General features: G+C 39.3%; 1 protein-coding gene across 2 annotated transcripts in view; it reads left to right on the top strand.

Moving 5' to 3' along the window:
- Positions 1-15,214, top strand: part of Ddx43 (DEAD-box helicase 43) — a 35,911-nt gene extending 20,697 nt beyond the window's left edge. For both annotated transcript variants that reach the window (XM_076576796.1, XM_042282155.2), the window contains exons 6-17: positions 1,159-1,315; positions 1,539-1,657; positions 2,447-2,557; positions 4,314-4,455; positions 4,746-4,846; positions 6,749-6,836; positions 7,834-7,961; positions 8,302-8,411; positions 9,203-9,341; positions 10,797-10,884; positions 11,914-12,056; positions 15,076-15,214. In XM_076576796.1, the coding sequence (XP_076432911.1) occupies positions 1,159-1,315; positions 1,539-1,657; positions 2,447-2,557; positions 4,314-4,455; positions 4,746-4,846; positions 6,749-6,836; positions 7,834-7,961; positions 8,302-8,411; positions 9,203-9,341; positions 10,797-10,884; positions 11,914-12,027 (1,297 nt within the window). In that variant the 3' untranslated portion in view covers positions 12,028-12,056; positions 15,076-15,214. The remainder of the gene's footprint in view (positions 1-1,158; positions 1,316-1,538; positions 1,658-2,446; positions 2,558-4,313; positions 4,456-4,745; positions 4,847-6,748; positions 6,837-7,833; positions 7,962-8,301; positions 8,412-9,202; positions 9,342-10,796; positions 10,885-11,913; positions 12,057-15,075) is intronic.
- The last annotated feature ends 2,426 nt before the right edge of the window (positions 15,215-17,640 follow it).

The following is a 17,640-nucleotide window of genomic DNA, read 5'->3' as shown; positions in this document are numbered from 1 at the left end:
AGGCACAATTTCACCAAAGATGCCCTGATCCTCTGCCTCTTACAATCTTTCCACCTCATCTTTGGTGAGGTTCCCCTAGGCTAAGATACAGGGCTTGTCTTATAGATATATCATTTGAAGCTGGACATTTCAGTCAGTTTGTTGTCTGAGTTTTAACCAGGTATGCTTTTCTGTAATTATCTGTCTGCTACAAAACAAAGAATAATTCCTTAAACTCTTGTTCTTATCTGAAGTCATAAGTTTTTTTTTATGGGTTTGTGAGAGTTTAGCGTGCGTGCGTGCGTGCGTGCGTACATACATATACACCATATGCATTTGGTTCCCAAGGAAGCCAGAAGGCATTAAATGTTCTGTAACTGGAGTTATAAACTGTTAATAGCCACCATGTGGGTACTGGAAACTGAACCTCAGTCCTTTGTAAGAGCAAATAGTACTCTTAACCACAGAACCATCTCTCCAATCCCTTAACAACCTTAAAAACTGACACAAATCAGAAAGACAATAAGTCTGTTCTAAAAATAAAGGCTGGGCATAGTAGTGTGTGTCTATAATCTTAAGCACTTTGGAGGTTGAGGTAGGATGATCCGGAGTTCAAGGTCGTTGTAAGCTACATGTGGAGTTTGAGGCTAGCCAAGGCCACATGAGGCTGTGCCAAAAAATAAATAAAAATAAAAATAGGTGTAGCAGAAAGATGATTGAGATAATGCTAAGCCTTGGTCAAATAACTACTCTTAGGACTATTTGTTAGTCTAGTTTTGTATATAATACACATATTTAGGTTCCATTTTTCATACTCATTCACCCATATAATTAGATTTTCCTTTACTTCTGCACCTTCATTTAAGAAGGAAACAGGCTCTTATTTCTCTTTCTGTTTGTTCATTTGTTTACTTATTTGTTTTGAAACAGAGTCTGTATATCCCAGGCTGGCCTCAAACTTTCAGTCCTCTTGTCTCCACCTTCCAAGTGCTGGCATTCCAATTTTGTGCCACCATGTCCAGCCCTCCATTTCTTAGTCTATATCTCCTTAGAATTATAAAAGTCTGGTTCGAATCAGTTGCAGATGCCTTTCTAGCTGTTACCTGAACTGATTGTAAGAAATGTTTTCTTTCTTGAGTAAATTGAGCAAATCCACTAATCCTTGTATTTTCTATAAAGGAGAGAAAATTTTAATATAACATGTGATGACTTGAAAGATGGTGAGAAACGTCCTATCCCCAACCCTATATGTAAATTTGAAGATGCCTTTCAAAGTTACCCAGAAGTGATGGAAAATATTAAAAGAGCAGGCTTTAAAAAACCTACACCAATTCAGGTATGCTTTTTGTTACCTCCAATATTTCATTAACATTTTCCCCCAGATAATGTCTGTCGTAAGTTAACAGGGAAAAGCTGTCTTCAAAGCATGTGCCAGGGCCCCCTGCCAGCACTGCCAGTGACTAACATAGGGTGTGTGTAAACATAGAGCTTTTAAAAGGCACGGATAGATGGCAAGAGGAGCTGTGATTCCTGTCTCAGTGTTTATCATTCTTTTTCAGTCACAGGCGTGGCCAATAGTTCTGCAAGGAATAGATCTTATTGGAGTAGCACAAACTGGAACAGGGAAGACACTGTCCTATTTAATGCCCGGATTTATCCATCTAGACTCTCAACCACTGTAAGAATTCCTTTGGCTCTATTCTCATATTAGGGATTTAATAGATGCATAACCAAAACTATAGTTAAGTTCCTGTCACTTCTTGCATTGGTTCAAAGAGATGCCTCTTCTTGGCTAAAGCTGCACATGGCTATGTTGATGAAGTATATGTTCATAAAACCATTTTAGGAAGCAATAGGCAATGTCTACCAAAAGTCATAATAAAAAAAACAATGGAATCAAATTGCTTAAATTGTCCTAAATCATGTTATTTAATTCAAATTATATGAATATATTGTCCAATATAGTTCTATCCAGTGAGAAAAGGTTTAGCAATTCATTTGAAATGCTAAAAAAAAAAAGTCATGTTAAATGAACAAGTATTTGGGACAGTGTATTTATGTCGTATGTGGCTTATTTTCTGGATTTTGTCATTTTATGGTAACTCTGCTGTTGTAATAAAAAATTATAGAAACTTATACCAGCAGCTTATTTTTTAGGTATGTTAATTGTGATTAATAAACCAAAGTCTAGAGGAGGAACTTTTTTTGGATTTTTGAGACAGGGTTTCTCTGTGTAACAGTCCTGGCTATCCTGGCATCTGTAGACCAGGCTGGCCTTGAACTCACAGAAATCCACCTGCTTCTTTGTCTCCCAACTGCTGGAATTAAAGGCCTATGCCACCACTGCCCGGCTCTGCTGGAGGAACTTTTTCTGCATCTTTGACTCTCATCATTATGAGTCTTGCACTTAATGAACTTGTCATGTATTTAAGACAAATAACTTAATGTTATTGTTTCCCTTTTAAAGAGCTAGAGAACAAAGAAATGGACCAGGCATGTTAGTCCTTACACCCACCCGGGAATTAGCCCTTCAAGTAGAAGCTGAATGTTCTAAGTATTCATATAGTGATCTTAAAAGGTAAGTCATTTCTACATAAGTGTTATATTCACCTACACGTCTGTAGTAACTTTATTTAAATCGTGTGTGTGTGTGTGTGTGTGTGTGTGTGTGTATTTCTTGGGTCCAAATTCACAATCTGTGCATATTGGCTAAGTATTCAATCACTGAGCTATCACCCCAGCTCTACAAATTAATTTTCAATTGGTACACAACAACAAAATCATGCATATTAATGACATTTGAGTTATGATGTCATGCTTTAGTACATGTATGCATTATGTAATGTTTATATTGGATTAAACCTTTTTTTTTTTTTTAAGACAGGGTTTCTCTGTAGCTCTAGCTATCCTGGAACTCACTATGCAGATCAGGCTTGCCTCAAACTCACAGAGATGCCTCTGCCTCTGCCTCTGCCTCCTCTGCCTCCTCTGCCTCCTCTGCCTCCTCTGCCTCCTCTGCCTCTGCCTCCTCTGCCTCTGCCTCCTCTGCCTCTGCCTCTGCCTCCTCTGCCTCTGCCTCTGCCTCCTCTGCCTCTGCCTCTGCCTCCCGAGTGCTTAGAGTAAAGGAATATGCCAACACTGGGCTTCTTAAATATCATTTTTTGGGGGGTTGTAAACCTTCAAAAGCCTTCTAGTTCTTTAAACATACATTTTATAGACTGGCAAGATAGCTCAGCAGTTAAGAGTGCTTACTCCTCGGGCTGGAGAGATGACTCAGAGGTTAAGAGCACTGACTGCTCTTCCAGAGGTCCTGAGTTCAATTCCCAGCAACCACATGGTGGCTCACAACCATCTGTAACGAGATCTGGTGCCCTCTTCTGGCCTGCAGTCATACATGCTGTATACATGATAAATAAATCTTTAAAAAAAAAAAAAAAAAAAAGAGGGCTTACTCCTCTTACAGAGGATCCAGGTTTTGTTCCTAGCACCCAAGTCAATCAGCTCACACCCACTTATAACTCCAGCTCCAGGGAAATCCCACACTTCTGGCTCCAAGAGCACCTGCACTCATGTGCACATACTTGTGTGCAGACAAACACATAATTAAAAATAGTAAAATACATCTTAACATACATTGTAGCCATGCAATGGTGGTACACTCCTTTAATCCCAGCACTTGGGAGGCAGAGGCAGTAGGATCTCTGAGTTCAAGGCCAGCCTGGTCAACAGAGCAAGTTCCAGGACAGCCAGGGCTACACAGAGAAACCTTGTATTGAAAAACAAAAATAAATTGTATTATTAAAATCACTGCTGTACGGGGCTGGAGAGATGGCTCAGCTGTTGAGTACACTGGCTGCTCTTCCAGAGAACCTGGGTTCAATTTCCAGCACCCACATAGCAGCTCACAACTGTCTGTAGCTCCAATTCCAGGGGATCCAACACCCTCACACAGACACACATATAAAAGGCAGAACACCAATATAAATTTTAAAAAATTGGTTAAAGTCACTGCTGTGCTATAATACAACAAGTTCTTGCTCTGAGTTTACCTTTTGTTATCATAGTTTCTGCCATCCTCATTAGTTTCACACCTTCAGAATCTGATTTGATTAGCAATACCCATGTCATAGAGCCAAAAAATGTAGAAGCATGGTTCTTTAGAAACACTGTAGGCTGGCGGTGTGGATAGTTTCCACAAAGGGGCAGCTACTCCTAAAAGCATCAAATATTCTATTTCATCTTATCCTGTAACAGTGCTTAGGTTAGTTGTGATTTTGAGTTATGATGGGATGTTCTTTGCTTAAACATGAACTTCTGGATTTTTTTTTTTGAAGTGTTTGTGTATATGGTGGTGGCGATAGAGATGGACAAATACAAGATGTTTCAAAAGGTGTAGACATCATTATTGCAACTCCTGGAAGATTGAATGACCTACAAATGAATAACTTTGTCAACCTGAAAAGTGTAACCTATTTGGTAATCATGGAGTAAGGGTTTGGAATATTGGGAGGAAAAAGAATGGAATTTGTAGAAAATGGGGGATGAGGATGGCTGTTTTATAGTGCTTTATATTCTGGGACTTTTTTCTCATTCTGTTTAGCATAGGAAAGTTATGACATTCAGAAGCAATTGGGAATCAAGTGAAACAAATCAGTCTAGATTCTATGTCCACAGAAAGTTATTCTGGTATCTGAGAAGTTTCTTAGGTAATAGGGAAAATAAGTATTTAGATATGAGATTGGCCACATTCTTCACCCTGAATACAGGTTTTAGATGAAGCAGACAAGATGCTGGACATGGGATTTGAACCCCAGATAATGAAGATTTTGTTAGATGTACGTCCCGACCGGCAGACTATTATGACAAGGTAAATATGCCTAATTATGTAATCAGAGTTAAAATCAGTGGATTAAAAATCTATTCTATTAAGTTGCTTTCTCAACTATCTTTTGTTTGTTTCTTTGTTTTTTTATTTTTCAAGACAAGGTTTCTCTGTGTAACAGCCTTGGCTGTCCTGGAACTTACTTTGTAGACTAGGCTAGCCTGCCTCTGGCTTCCAAGTGCTGGGATTAAAGGCATGCACCACCATGCCCGGCTCAACTATCTTTCAGAGCATTACTTGAAGTATTTTGAGATTCTTAAGTGTAAGAATTGCTACTTTATCCCTGACTGTTATACCTTTCATACATAATAGATGATTTTGTTATGTTTGTTACTCTTTTTTTCTTTTGAGACATTATGTAGTTCTGCCTAGGCTGGAACTTTCCATGTAGACCAGGCTGGCCTCAAACTCACAGAGATCTACCTTCCAAGTGCTGGAATTAAAAGCATGCACTATCTTGCCCAGCTATGTTTATTTGTGTTTGTGTGTGCATGCACTGAGGCATATATGGAGAAATCAGAGGACAACTTGCAAGAGTAGTTTCTGGCCACCATGTGGGTTCTGGGAATGGAGTCAGGAAAGCAAGTGTTTTCATCTGCTTGAGCCACTCAGGATGGATTTTACATGAAAGCTGCATTTCATGGAAAAATCTTATGTTGAATAAATGATCACTTATCTTTAGAGATAAATATTTGATTTCTGATTACCTTTCCTGATAGAAAACTGAGATTGTGTGATCTATAAAGAATAATTCTTCCTAGGCCTATATTCTTTGTCTTAATTATTAAGATTAGGGTATGGGGCTGAAGAGATAGCTCAGAGGTTAAGAGCACTGGCTGCTCTTCCAGAGGTCCTGAGTTCAATTCCCAGCACCCACAAGGTGGCTCACAACCATCTGTAATGAGATCTGGTGCCCTCTTCTGGCCTGCAGGCATACATGCAGACAGAGCACTGTATACATAATAGATAAATAAATCTTTAACAACAAAAAAAAAAAAAAAAAAAAGACTAGAGTATGGAGGCTGAAACAATGGTTCAGATTAAGAATGGTTGTTGCTCATGCAGAGGATCCAGATTCAATGCCCAGCACCTACATCAGGTGACTCACTACCACCTGTAACTCTATTTCCAGGAAGTCTGATGCCTCTGGCCTGAAGGGGCACCTGCAGTCACAAGCATACACCCATGCACACATATACATATAATTAAAATAATAAAAGTAAATCTTGTTTTAAAGAATAGTGTATGACTCCCCCTCCCACAAGGCTCAGAAAATGTCACAGAAGAGGGGGCAGAAAGAATGTAAGAACCAGAGGTCAGGGAGCACTGTAAAACAGTATCTTCTGAACATGACAAGTAGTTGCTACACAAGACCTGCACACAATTGATCTAGTCAGTATTCTAGCATGGACTGAACAGGGTGGGGGGTGGGGGACTCAAGGCAGTTGCCAGCTGCCAGTAGAAAGTCAGTTTCCTTCAGGGGTGGGGCCATGGTAGGTTGCCTGTTAAGGTGGGGCCTAGTTAAAGGTTGTGTCCAGTAGCTTGACTGTTTAACTAGACAACTCTTTTTTTTAAAGATTTATTTATTTATTATGTTTACAGTATTCTGCATGCATGCATCCCTGCAGGCCAGAAGAGGGCGCCAGATCTCATTATAGGTGGTTGTAAGTCACCATGTGATTGCTGGGAATTGAACTCAGAACCTCTGGAAGAACAGTCAAGTGCTCTTAACCACTGAGCCATCTCTCCAGCCCCTAGACAACTCTTAGTAGAATGTAACTGTAAATTTGTTTCACTTGTTTAAAAGATTAGAAATATAAAGATGCCTTTCATGGGTAGCATGTTATTATAAAGTTTTGATGCTGGTGTGTCTTGTTTTGTTTCCAGTGCTACTTGGCCATATGCTGTCCGCCGCCTTGCACAGTCTTATTTGAAAGAGCCGATGATTGTCTATGTTGGTACATTGGATCTAGTAGTAAGTTTGTTTTTATTGCTATTAAAACTTTGTAATTACACTTAAAGAACATAGTTAAAGGCAGGGGCTGTGCTTTAGTGATGGAATAGATGGATAGCATTCATGAGGCTCTGGGTTCAGTTCCCAGCACCAGGGGGAAATAGCTGATTTTGATATGTCTATTTTGTTGACTCATTAGTGTGTATACACACACACACACACACACACACACACACACACACACACACGAAAATAGAGGGTTTGGGGAGAGGGCTCAGTGGATACAATGCTTACCATTCAAACGTGGAATTCATATTCTCAGAACCCAAGTAAAAAATCAGGCAAATGGTGGCAATCACAAAGACCTGGCATCCCCAGGACAAGCTAACTAGTGAGACTAGTCAATGTCAGCGAGAACTCCAAGTTCAGTGAGAGAACCTGCCTTATTTAACAAAGTGGGGAGCAATTGAGGAAGATCCTGTCAACTTTGGGCCTCCACACTCATGTTTCTGCACACATACTCATAAAAAATAATAGTAAATATAAACTAATACTTGGTGAAGTGATAGGTAGACAATCAGGAAAAAAAACTGAGTGCTACTACAATCTAGTTTATCCAAAGAGGTTTTTTTTTTCATTATGTTTAAAAAATGACACTAGTCAATTTTGTATTAAATTGACAAAGTACTCGCTGAATTGAGTTTCATCTCATCTGTCACTGAAAGTTTGATATGCAATGTTCAGGAAGATAATTCTTGCAAACATAGTATTACTTGATGGTTGTTCTTACAACAGTAGTCAATAACTTTTAGCATGCCTCCTGATCATTCATGTGTTCCCAGACTCAGTATGGGTAAATAAATAATAAAAATCAAAGACTGAGCTGTAAGTATTGAGTAGAAATAGGAATTTTGCTATGCTCACAACTTTTCTATTTTCAAAGTATTAACTGACTAAAAATGCATTTTTGAGCCACTTGTGGGTGGTGCTAATGTACTGTGATCTCTCAATTATTTAGGCTGTTAGTACAGTGAAGCAGAATATAATCATCACCACAGAAGAAGAGAAACGAACTCATATCCAAACTTTCCTAGAGAATATGTCACCTAAAGATAAAGTCATTGTCTTTGTCAGCAGAAAAGCTGTGTAGGTATTTCTTTGTGCTTTCATTACCCTCAGCAGTCCAGTTGATTTACTCATGGCTGGGTCTGTATCTAGTTTCAAATGGGGAAGTTGGCAGGCTGTTTGCTAGTTGATGATGGTATTAGAATAAGCACTTAAGATCATTAACTTTGGCCGGGCGGTGGTGGCGCACGCCTTTAATCCCAGCACTCGGGAGGCAGAGGCAGGCGGATCTCTGTGAGTTCGAGGCCAGCCTGGACTACCAAGTGAGTCCCAGGAAAGGCGCAAAGCTACACGGAGAAACCCTGTCTCGAAAAACCAAAAAAAAAAAAAAAAAGATCATTAACTTTATTCTTTACTTCAGTGCTGATCACTTATCAAGTGACCTGATTCTCCGACACATATCAGTAGAGTCTCTGCATGGCAACAGAGAACAGAGTGACCGAGAGAAAGCATTAGAGAACTTTAAAACAGGTGAGTTATAATTGCTGTCTGTTGCAGTTTCAGGGAATTCCAGTACCTAGGCTTGACTGAGTGATGATATCTTTTCATATTTCCTATTTCTCAGTCTGTCCTCACCTTGTAAATCCAAAATAGACGTGTTAGAGCTCTGAATATTAATCTGCTTCTGAGAAATAACCAGCTAATTCCACAAAGACCAATACATGAACAAGCGTCAGAATATTAACTTGTAGCGGAGACTGTATATTAGTTTACCTGAAAGATGTATGTCTTAGTTACCTCACTACTGCTGTGATAAAACATCTTGACCCAGGCAACTTATAAAAGGAAAGCTTTATTTGGGACCCATCACCATCATCATGAGGAGCTTGACAGCAGGCAGGCATGGCGTTGGAGCAGCAGCTGAGAGCTCTTGAAACAGAGCTGCACTAGGGATGATGGGAGGCTTCTGAAACTTCAAGCCCTCCCCCAGTGATGTACACTTTCCAGCAAGGCCACACCTCCTAATCCCTCCCTCAACTTACAACAGGGACCAAGCATTTAAACAGCAGTCTAGGGGAGCCATTTTCATTCAGACCACCAAAATAGTCTCTTTCCCACATTGTTCAGATAGTTCAGGAGAGAACCATTTGTTGAACTGTGGTATGTTGTGCTGTGACTTGCCAGTAGTTTAAAAAGCTTTCTTTTCCACTTTCACTATAAGCAATCATCATCTAATTAAATAATAAGAATAATTAAATTTCACATGTCATGGACTGGCTGTTACCAGACAGGTTTAGTGTTTATTTGCCTTTACTCTTTAGGTAAAGTGAGAATACTCATCGCTACTGACTTGGCATCTCGAGGTCTTGATGTCCATGATATTACTCATGTCTACAATTATGATTTTCCACGGAACATTGAAGAATATGTACACAGAGTAGGACGCACTGGGAGAGCAGGGTAAGCCAGCTGGGTCTACCCAGGAGAGCAGCCAATTCTAGTTCTGGATTCCCTTCACTCCCCTCAGAGACTGTTCTTGCCCAGAAACCCATTTTATTCTCTTGTAAATGTTCTGTTCTTCTCTAGACCCCAATTGACTCTTTTATCCCCTTTTATCTGGAGGAACTAGATCCTGGTGTGACTGGCTTCTTATAATTTGAGATTTTTCAATTGTTTGTTTATAGTTGTTGGTAGGTTTTATGAGTGTTTCATTTTTGTTGTTACTTAACATTTTGTTGTTGTTGTTGTTGTTTTTAAAAGACCATTTATGTATATGGGCACTTTGTCTACATAGTCATCTACACATGAGAAGATCTCATTACAGATGATTGTAAGCTGCCATGTGGTTGCTGGGAATTGAATTCAGGACCTCTGGAAGAGTGACCAGTGCTCTTAACTGCTGAGCCATCTCTCCAACCCCTGTGTGTTTGGGGTTTTTTGCAGTACTGGGGACTGAATTTAAGGCCTCACATATACTAGAAAGTGCAGTATCACTAAGCCACATCCCTGGACTTTTTTTATTCCCCCACCACACTCAACTACCCCATAGTCTTACTAATTCGCCATTGCAAGCCTTGAACTTTGTGATCTTCCTGCCTTAGCTTCCCAAGTATGTAATTGTTGATGCTAATATTTTAAGCCTGCAGAACAGTATTCTAACAAGGAGCTGTGCTCAGTGACTATTTTTATTGTTATTGACAAAGTACAAGTTTGCATTAACACAGAAGAGAACCTTTTACCCCTGTTGAACTCCTGGGCTGTTTTTAAAGTAACTGAAAATTCCACCAGGCTTCTGAACCTAGAATTTCTGAGTTTCAGACCTGACCGACCATAAATCAAAAATGTTTTTTAAAAAGTGCCTGTGTGGGGCTGGAGAGATGGTTCAGTGGTTAAGAGCACTGGCTGCCCAGCATCCACATGGCAGCTCACAACTGTCTGTAACATCTCTTCAGGGCCTCTGACACTTCATACAAACATACATTCAGGCAAAACACCAATGTACATAAAATAAAAACAAATAATGTAAAAAAAACCTGCCTGTGCTGAACATATTTTTTTTCCTTGTCTTTGTTCCCAAGATAAGAGATTATGACATCTGTTTTAGAGTGTGTGTACGTTTGTGCAGTAAGTAATCTAGGTATGATTTACATTATATAAGACAATGTATAAATGTGATACTAGTTTATGTAAGAGACTTGAGCATCCTGATTGGATGTCCCCATGGGTTCCTGGAGCCAACTCCATTGAATGCAAAGGGATGACTTTATTTAGATTCTAAGTTACTGTTTATGTGATATTAACTCTAAAACATGTGTAAAGGTTGAGGTTTTTTTTTTATTGTTGTTCTGTTTTCTGTATTAACCGAATTATGAGTATGGTATAAAATAAATTACATAAACCTTTTCCCTCTTCAAGGCGGACTGGCATGTCAATTACTCTTATCACAAGAAATGATTGGAGGGTTGCCACTGAATTGATTAATATTCTGGAAAGAGCAAATCAGGTGAGAATATGCAACTTAATAGAAATTTACATGTTAATGTTTTAGTTATATGTTATGTCAGGTACTGAAGGCCCTGCTTGGCAAGTAAGATGTCTAACACAGCACTAATATGAGGGTTATAACATGGCAAAGACTGTGAGCTATGGGAGTATGTGATTGAGAAACCAATGTGATATGAGTGAGCAATAGATAGCAGTGGGAACACTCTAGGTCTGGTGGTAAGACAGAATGCATGAGAAATGGTACCATTAGAAAGAAGGGAAACTGAGGAAGAGAAGGGGAGTTGACCAGAATGGAGCATGTATGAAAAAGCTATATAGTGGAAACATACTGTTTTATGTATGATTCAGTTAAATCATAAATATAAATATAAAGGGCATCGAGATGGCTCACCAGGTAGAAGCAAGTACATGTAGGGCCTGACAACCTGAATTTGATCCCCAGATCACTCAATATAGCAGGAGAGAACTGACTCCCAAGAGTTGTCCATGAACCTGAGCCTGAGCTTGAGCATACACGTACACAAAATAAAATATATATATATTTTTTTCAAGATGTGTCAGAGCTGGAGGGATGGCTTAGCAATTAAGAGCGCACTAACAGAGAACCCGGAATCAATTTCCAGCACCCACATGATGGCTCACATCATCTGTAACTAGTTCCAGAATCCCCCTTCTGGCCTCTGCAGACACCCAAGTGCACAAGTGGTATATAGACATACATGCAGACAAAAGAGTTATACACATAAAACAAAAAAAAAATTGAAAATAAAAGCATGTTTTAAGGAAACTGTTAGGCTAGGAAACAATAGAAATAGAGTAGAAGAATGATGGGTACATTGGTCTGTAGCTTAGAAATATATTTAGGACTTAACTGGTAAGACCTTTCTTTTCTTCCCTTGTTTTTTTTTTTTCCTTTTTTAAAAGATATCTTATAATTGTGGGGTTCTGTAAAATAATTTGAAGGTCATTCAGCATGTTGTAGGAAGGAAGGAACCCAGAATCCTAGTAACACATTTAATAATTTCAGAGTATCCCAGAGGAACTTGTCTTAATGGCTGAGAGATATAAAGCAAATAAACTAAAAAGAGAGATGGAAAAAAAATTGGGAAGACCTCAAGGAAAGCCACAGAAGTTTTACTGAACGTCTAGTATAGCACTAGCGTGCCACAGGTAAACTTTTATGGTGTAGACATTCAAATGGCTGTCTTTGTTTTTTGTTTGTTTTGTTGTTGTTTGTTTTCTGAGACAGGGTATCTGTATGTATCACTGGATATCTTGGAACACTCTATGTAGACCAGGTTGATCCTGAACTCATAAAGATATGCCAGCCTTCTGCTTCCCAAATTCTGGGATTAAAAGTGTGTACTACCACACCCAGCAAATCTCTGTCCTTCAAAACTAGGTTCAGATGGTGTACGTATTACAATGAGCATAATCTCTGAAAACCACTAACATAATGAATGATGAATTCTTACTCTTTCACCTATTACCAAAGTCTGGTTAATATAGCTTTTTTTAGACATGCCACCCAGGCTGGCCTCACACCTGCCACCCTTCTACCTTTCCTGCATTAGCCTCCCAAGTGCTAAGGTTACAGGTGCATAACAATATACAACCCAGAAGTAACTTATGTATTTATCAAATGACTATCAGAAAATGTCAGGTGTTGGCAAGCATGTGGAAAAATTGGACCCCTTGTTCACTGTTGGTGGCATTGTAAATTATTTTGTCTCCTGTAGAAAACACTGTAGTGCTTCCTTAGCAATCATATGACATCATAAATCTACTTCTGAGTATATATTCAAAAGAATAGGAAGTAGAGCCTCAAAAATGTATGTGCTCATTTCATAGCATCATACTTAAAAATCAGCACTACTCTCTTGGAAGCAACCCTGTTGCAGAATATTTGTAAATTATTCCACAACATAAATAAATGCAACATAACTTTACATAGTTAAATGCAACATATCTTTGCATAGTTAAATAATAAGTAAATTAGGTACACAACTTTAAACTCATTAAGATAGGATAGATAATGGAGTATCTTCTCCAAATTTGCCAATGCAAATGGATTGGATATTGTAATGTAATTCTTACTTGATAATTGTTCTTATTGTATATAGTCTTACTATGTTAAAGCTAAAAACCTTTTTATTTAGACAAAAAGGGAAATGTTGCAGAATATGTGTTTAACTATGCAAAGATAGACATGGGGCCTGAATTTCCACATAGGACTGAGAAAACTGGAAAAAATCAACAACAAAAAAAACCAACAAACAAAAAACGATGCATCTCCTTTAAGAGGCACTGGTGTGCAGCAGAACACTTGAGCAGCCAGCATGCTAAGTAGTAACAGCAAGCTAAGTAAAAATGCCTGCCACAGTATAGGTACCAACTTCCTAGAGCTGGGGTGGTTAAATGCAGCTCTCAGTTAAACACAGCTCCCAGTTATACACAGCTCACTGCCAGAGCCACAAGGCAGAGGGCCTAGCTGCCACTTAGCAGTTTAAGGTTTGTAAGAGAACACTACAGGTGCACAGAAAACATGTTCAGACCAAAAAAATTAAAAGGTAAAAAATAAACAGGTTACAGTATGTGTAGGTGCTTAAGAAAGAAAAAAAAATGGGTATAGACAGTCATAGGAAAAAGTAAATAGTTTAAAAATAATTAGAGTCTTTAAAGAAAGAGTAAAGTAATATAACAGTAATAAGCCACATAAAGATGGAAAATATACAGGGAGTCTGGATCCTTTATGGTGCTTTGTTGACTTTGAATTTTTTGAGTGCTAATGAGTGAACGACAGCTGCTGAGAGACATAGGATTGTAAAAGGAACTGCTGAATTAAACCAGCATAGATACTTGAGGGATGTCTTAACTTTTAAATGGAATTCAGAAAATGTATTGCATTGGGGGAGAGGTTATACTTTTGTTTCCACAGGAAATGAAAGGCTATGGATTCCTTCAAAATTAATAGAGGCCAGATTTGATTAGGGGAGACCCCCTGAAAATTTGGCTATAGACATAAAGAAATAAACCTACAAAAACTGCAAGACAGGTGATGCATATGCTTATCCCTCTATATGGGAACAGTTCTCAGACTGGATGAGACATGATAAATCTTGTTGGTTACAGAGTCCTCTTGACTTATTATTACATGTCGTCCTTTCATATGGCATGGATAGAGGTTTGGTTTATACAATCCAAACTAACTTATAAAGTTGAAAGATGACTTTTACCTGCTCAAATATAAAGTAGGAGGAGTAATTTAGGCTCAAAGAATGAAACAGAGACACCAAGGAGACACCAAGGGCCAGACAGACAGACACACACACAGAGGAAGCAGGAAAGTAGGACATACCGAATAAAAGAAAGGTAAAAGCCCCAGGCAAAATGTAGATGAATAGAAACAGGTTAAATTAAAAGAGCTAGTGGGGCAAGCTTAAGCTAAGGCTGAGCATTCATAATTAATAATAAGTCTCCATGTCTTTATTGGGGAGCTGGTTGACAGCCCAAAGAAAATTCCAACTACACAATACAAAGGTCCAAGAGTAAATTAATACAGTGCATCACATACATAACAATGGGACATGTAACCTTAAAAGGGTATGTGGCCTGTTGCAACCAGAGTCAATCTTGAGGATATTATGCTTTAAATGAAAAAGTTGCAAAAGAACTAATATTACATATGAATCCAGTATGCAGCATCTAAAATAGCAAACTCCAGTGGAAGCAACAGGATCAGTTCTAGGGCAGCCTGGGCTTACATGAGACCCTATCTCAAAGAAGAAAAATCATGGAAACGGAATCATGCTTTCAAAGATGAGTGGGGGTAAGTTAAGCAAAGCGGCATCACTGTTTAATGGATATAGAGTTTGAATTTTGCAGGTTGCACAGCCGTGAATATAGTCATCAGCACTGAACTGCACACTTGAAAATGGTTGAGATAGTGTATTTTATATTATATAATCACACCACCTTTTAAAAAAAGAATTTTGAGCTGGGCGGTGGTAGTGCATACCTTTATAAGCACTTGGGATGTAGATGCAGGCAGATCTCCGAGGCCAGTCTGGTCTACAGAGCAAGCTCCAGAACAGCCAGGACTACACAAAGAAACCCTGTCTCAAAAAACAAAACAAACAAAAACCAAGAATTTTGTAAATAGTAACATTTTCCCCCACTTATTTTTCAGGATTCAAAATTTTATTCAAAGTGGAATTGTTGAAATGTATATCAATATGAAGAGACAAGGCTGATTCTTAAAATAATAGTGTTTTTAAATGTAGAATTCAATGTTTTTTACTTTCTTTAATAAAAATCATAGTTTTTAACCTTGTTGAAATTTTTTCATGGATATTTAAGGCAGTACTAAAAGGTTTTGTTTATAATATTTTCTATTTAAAAAGGAAAACTCTAGGGGCTGAGGATGTAGCTCAGTGGTAGGGTGCTTGCCTAGCGTGTGCAAGATCAAGGTTTCAACCCTCAGCACTGCAAAAAAAAAAAAAAGACAGTTATCACCTATAATGTTGCTGCACCAACATCTGTGAAGAGTTTGATGCTTGTTCAGATGTTGTCATGGCAGTGAAAAGATACTGTGAACAAAATGTTGATTTTTCAATAAAAAGAAAAGTTGATTTTTTTTCCTTCTAGATGGTAGTTTAGTTTTGTATTATACAAACAGTATTTATCTGGATATACTTTGTTTAGGTAAGTGCAGATCACCTCTTGGAAGTGTGAAACAAACAGAAAACATGAGCCATTTATCCATCTTTGTATTTCAACCCGTAACTCTACACTGGCATCCTGAGAAAATCAAACTGCGTTTATATTAATGCTTCTTCAATCTCATCAGTCTTTTTTTTTTTTTTTTTTTTTTGGTTTTTCGAGACAGGGTTTCTCTGTGCATTTTTGCGCCTTTCCTGAAACTCACTTGGTAGCCCAGGCTGGCCTCGAACTCACAGAGATCCGCCTGCCTCTGCCTCCCGAGTGCTGGGATTAAAGGCGTGCGCCACCACCGCCTGGCAGTCTCATCAGTCTTAAACTGCTCCCGTATGGTTCTATTACCTGTTCCAGTGTAAATGACAGTTGCTTGTATATTGGTAAGCTCTAGGGTTTGTGTAGCTCTAATCTCTCTGTGTATGAAATTATATTTGTGTGTATGTTATGTGTGATGATGGTAAGCCATCCTCATGTCTACATTATTCATCCACACAGTGTTTAGTGAAATTTAGTGGCAAGATTAATAATAGAACCAAAAGGAACATCATGTATCCTAGGCCAGCCTTGCTATGTAAGCATGACTATCGACTTTTGATCCTCCTGCCTTCACCTCCTGAGTGCTGAGATTACATGCATTTACCACCACTCACATTCCTGTCATTTTAAATGTCTTTCTTTAGGTATCCTTTGAGTTGTGGCAGTTACAGTCTCTTATTTGAGGGCACTGCATTCAAAACCCTCCAGTAGATGCTTGAAACTGGATAGTACTGAATCAGATGTGTGTTGTTCCTGTGCATACACATCTATGATAAAGTTACAGGAACTGAGGGTTAGTATTGTCACCTTGAAGAATCTGGAATCACTGAGGAGGCAAGCCTCTGGATACAGCTGTGTAGATTACTTACATTGGTTAGTCTCTAACCAGGTCTGTGAGGAATTATCTTCATTAGGTTTATTGAGATGGGAAAAGCCAGCCTAAAGGTGGGCAGCAGCATCATCCCAAGGGCTTGGGTCCTGGAGTGTATAAAAAGGGCGCTTGCTGAGTATGAGCACTGATTACTCTCTCTCAACTGTACATGCAGTGTAACCAGCTGCTTCATATACCTACAAGGAAGTCCCTGCCATGATGACCCAGACCCTGGAAACTACGAGATAAAAGAAACCCAAAATATTTTATCACAGCAACAGAAAAAGTAACTGAGATGGGCACTGTACAAGATTTTCCACAGCTGCACAGTGTATGTGCATGTGTGTATGTGGGTGCCCGTGCCTGCAAGGCCACAGGAGGGCACTGGGAATAGCCCTCTATCACTACCCTATGTTTTGAAATAGGGTGTATCACTACACCTGAAGCTCATTGGTTTGGCTGGACTGGCTGGTCAGCAAGTTCCTGGGACCCACCTGTCTCCATCCCCAACTCGAGTTGGGCATATGCAGTCAAGCCCAGCGTCTATGTGAGTTCTGGATATTTGAAGTCAGGTCCTCTTGCTTTCACAGCCAGAAGTCTTACCCACTGAGCCATCTCCCTAACCCCCCCCTTTTTTTAATTTGGCTTGGGTTATTTCCAAGGTTTTCTAATGTATCATTGTGTCTGCATGGGTATGTTGTGCATGTGTGTCACGTCACACATGTTGTGGGTCAAAGAAGAACTTCACGGAGTCAGGTCTCCTTCCACATTTGTGTGGGTTCCAGGGATTGAACTCAAACCACCAGGCTGGTATGGCAAGTTTCTGTATCTGTTGAGCCATCATACCAACCCCCTTGGGGTTTTTGGGTGGTTGGTTGGTTGGTTGTTGGTGTAGTGTTTTTGTTTTTTTAAGGACCTTTATGTGGCTGTTTTGTCCCCTAGGCTGATCTTAATCATTGCGCCAGACTCCCAATTGCTGGAGATACCATGCCTGTTTTGGTGGGGGCAGCAATGGTGCAAGGGATCAAAGCCAGGGCTTCGGGCTGGAGAGATAGCTCAGAGGTTAAGAGCACTGCCTGCTCTTCCAGAGGTCCTGAGTTTAATTCCCAGCAACCACATGGTGGCTCACAA

The sequence above is a fragment of the Peromyscus maniculatus genome, chromosome 7 (assembly GCF_049852395.1).
Source record: "Peromyscus maniculatus bairdii isolate BWxNUB_F1_BW_parent chromosome 7, HU_Pman_BW_mat_3.1, whole genome shotgun sequence".
Lineage (NCBI taxonomy): Eukaryota > Metazoa > Chordata > Mammalia > Rodentia > Cricetidae > Peromyscus > Peromyscus maniculatus.
Note: the sequence above shows the minus strand (reverse complement) of the source record. Positions and strands in the feature narration are given on the sequence as shown.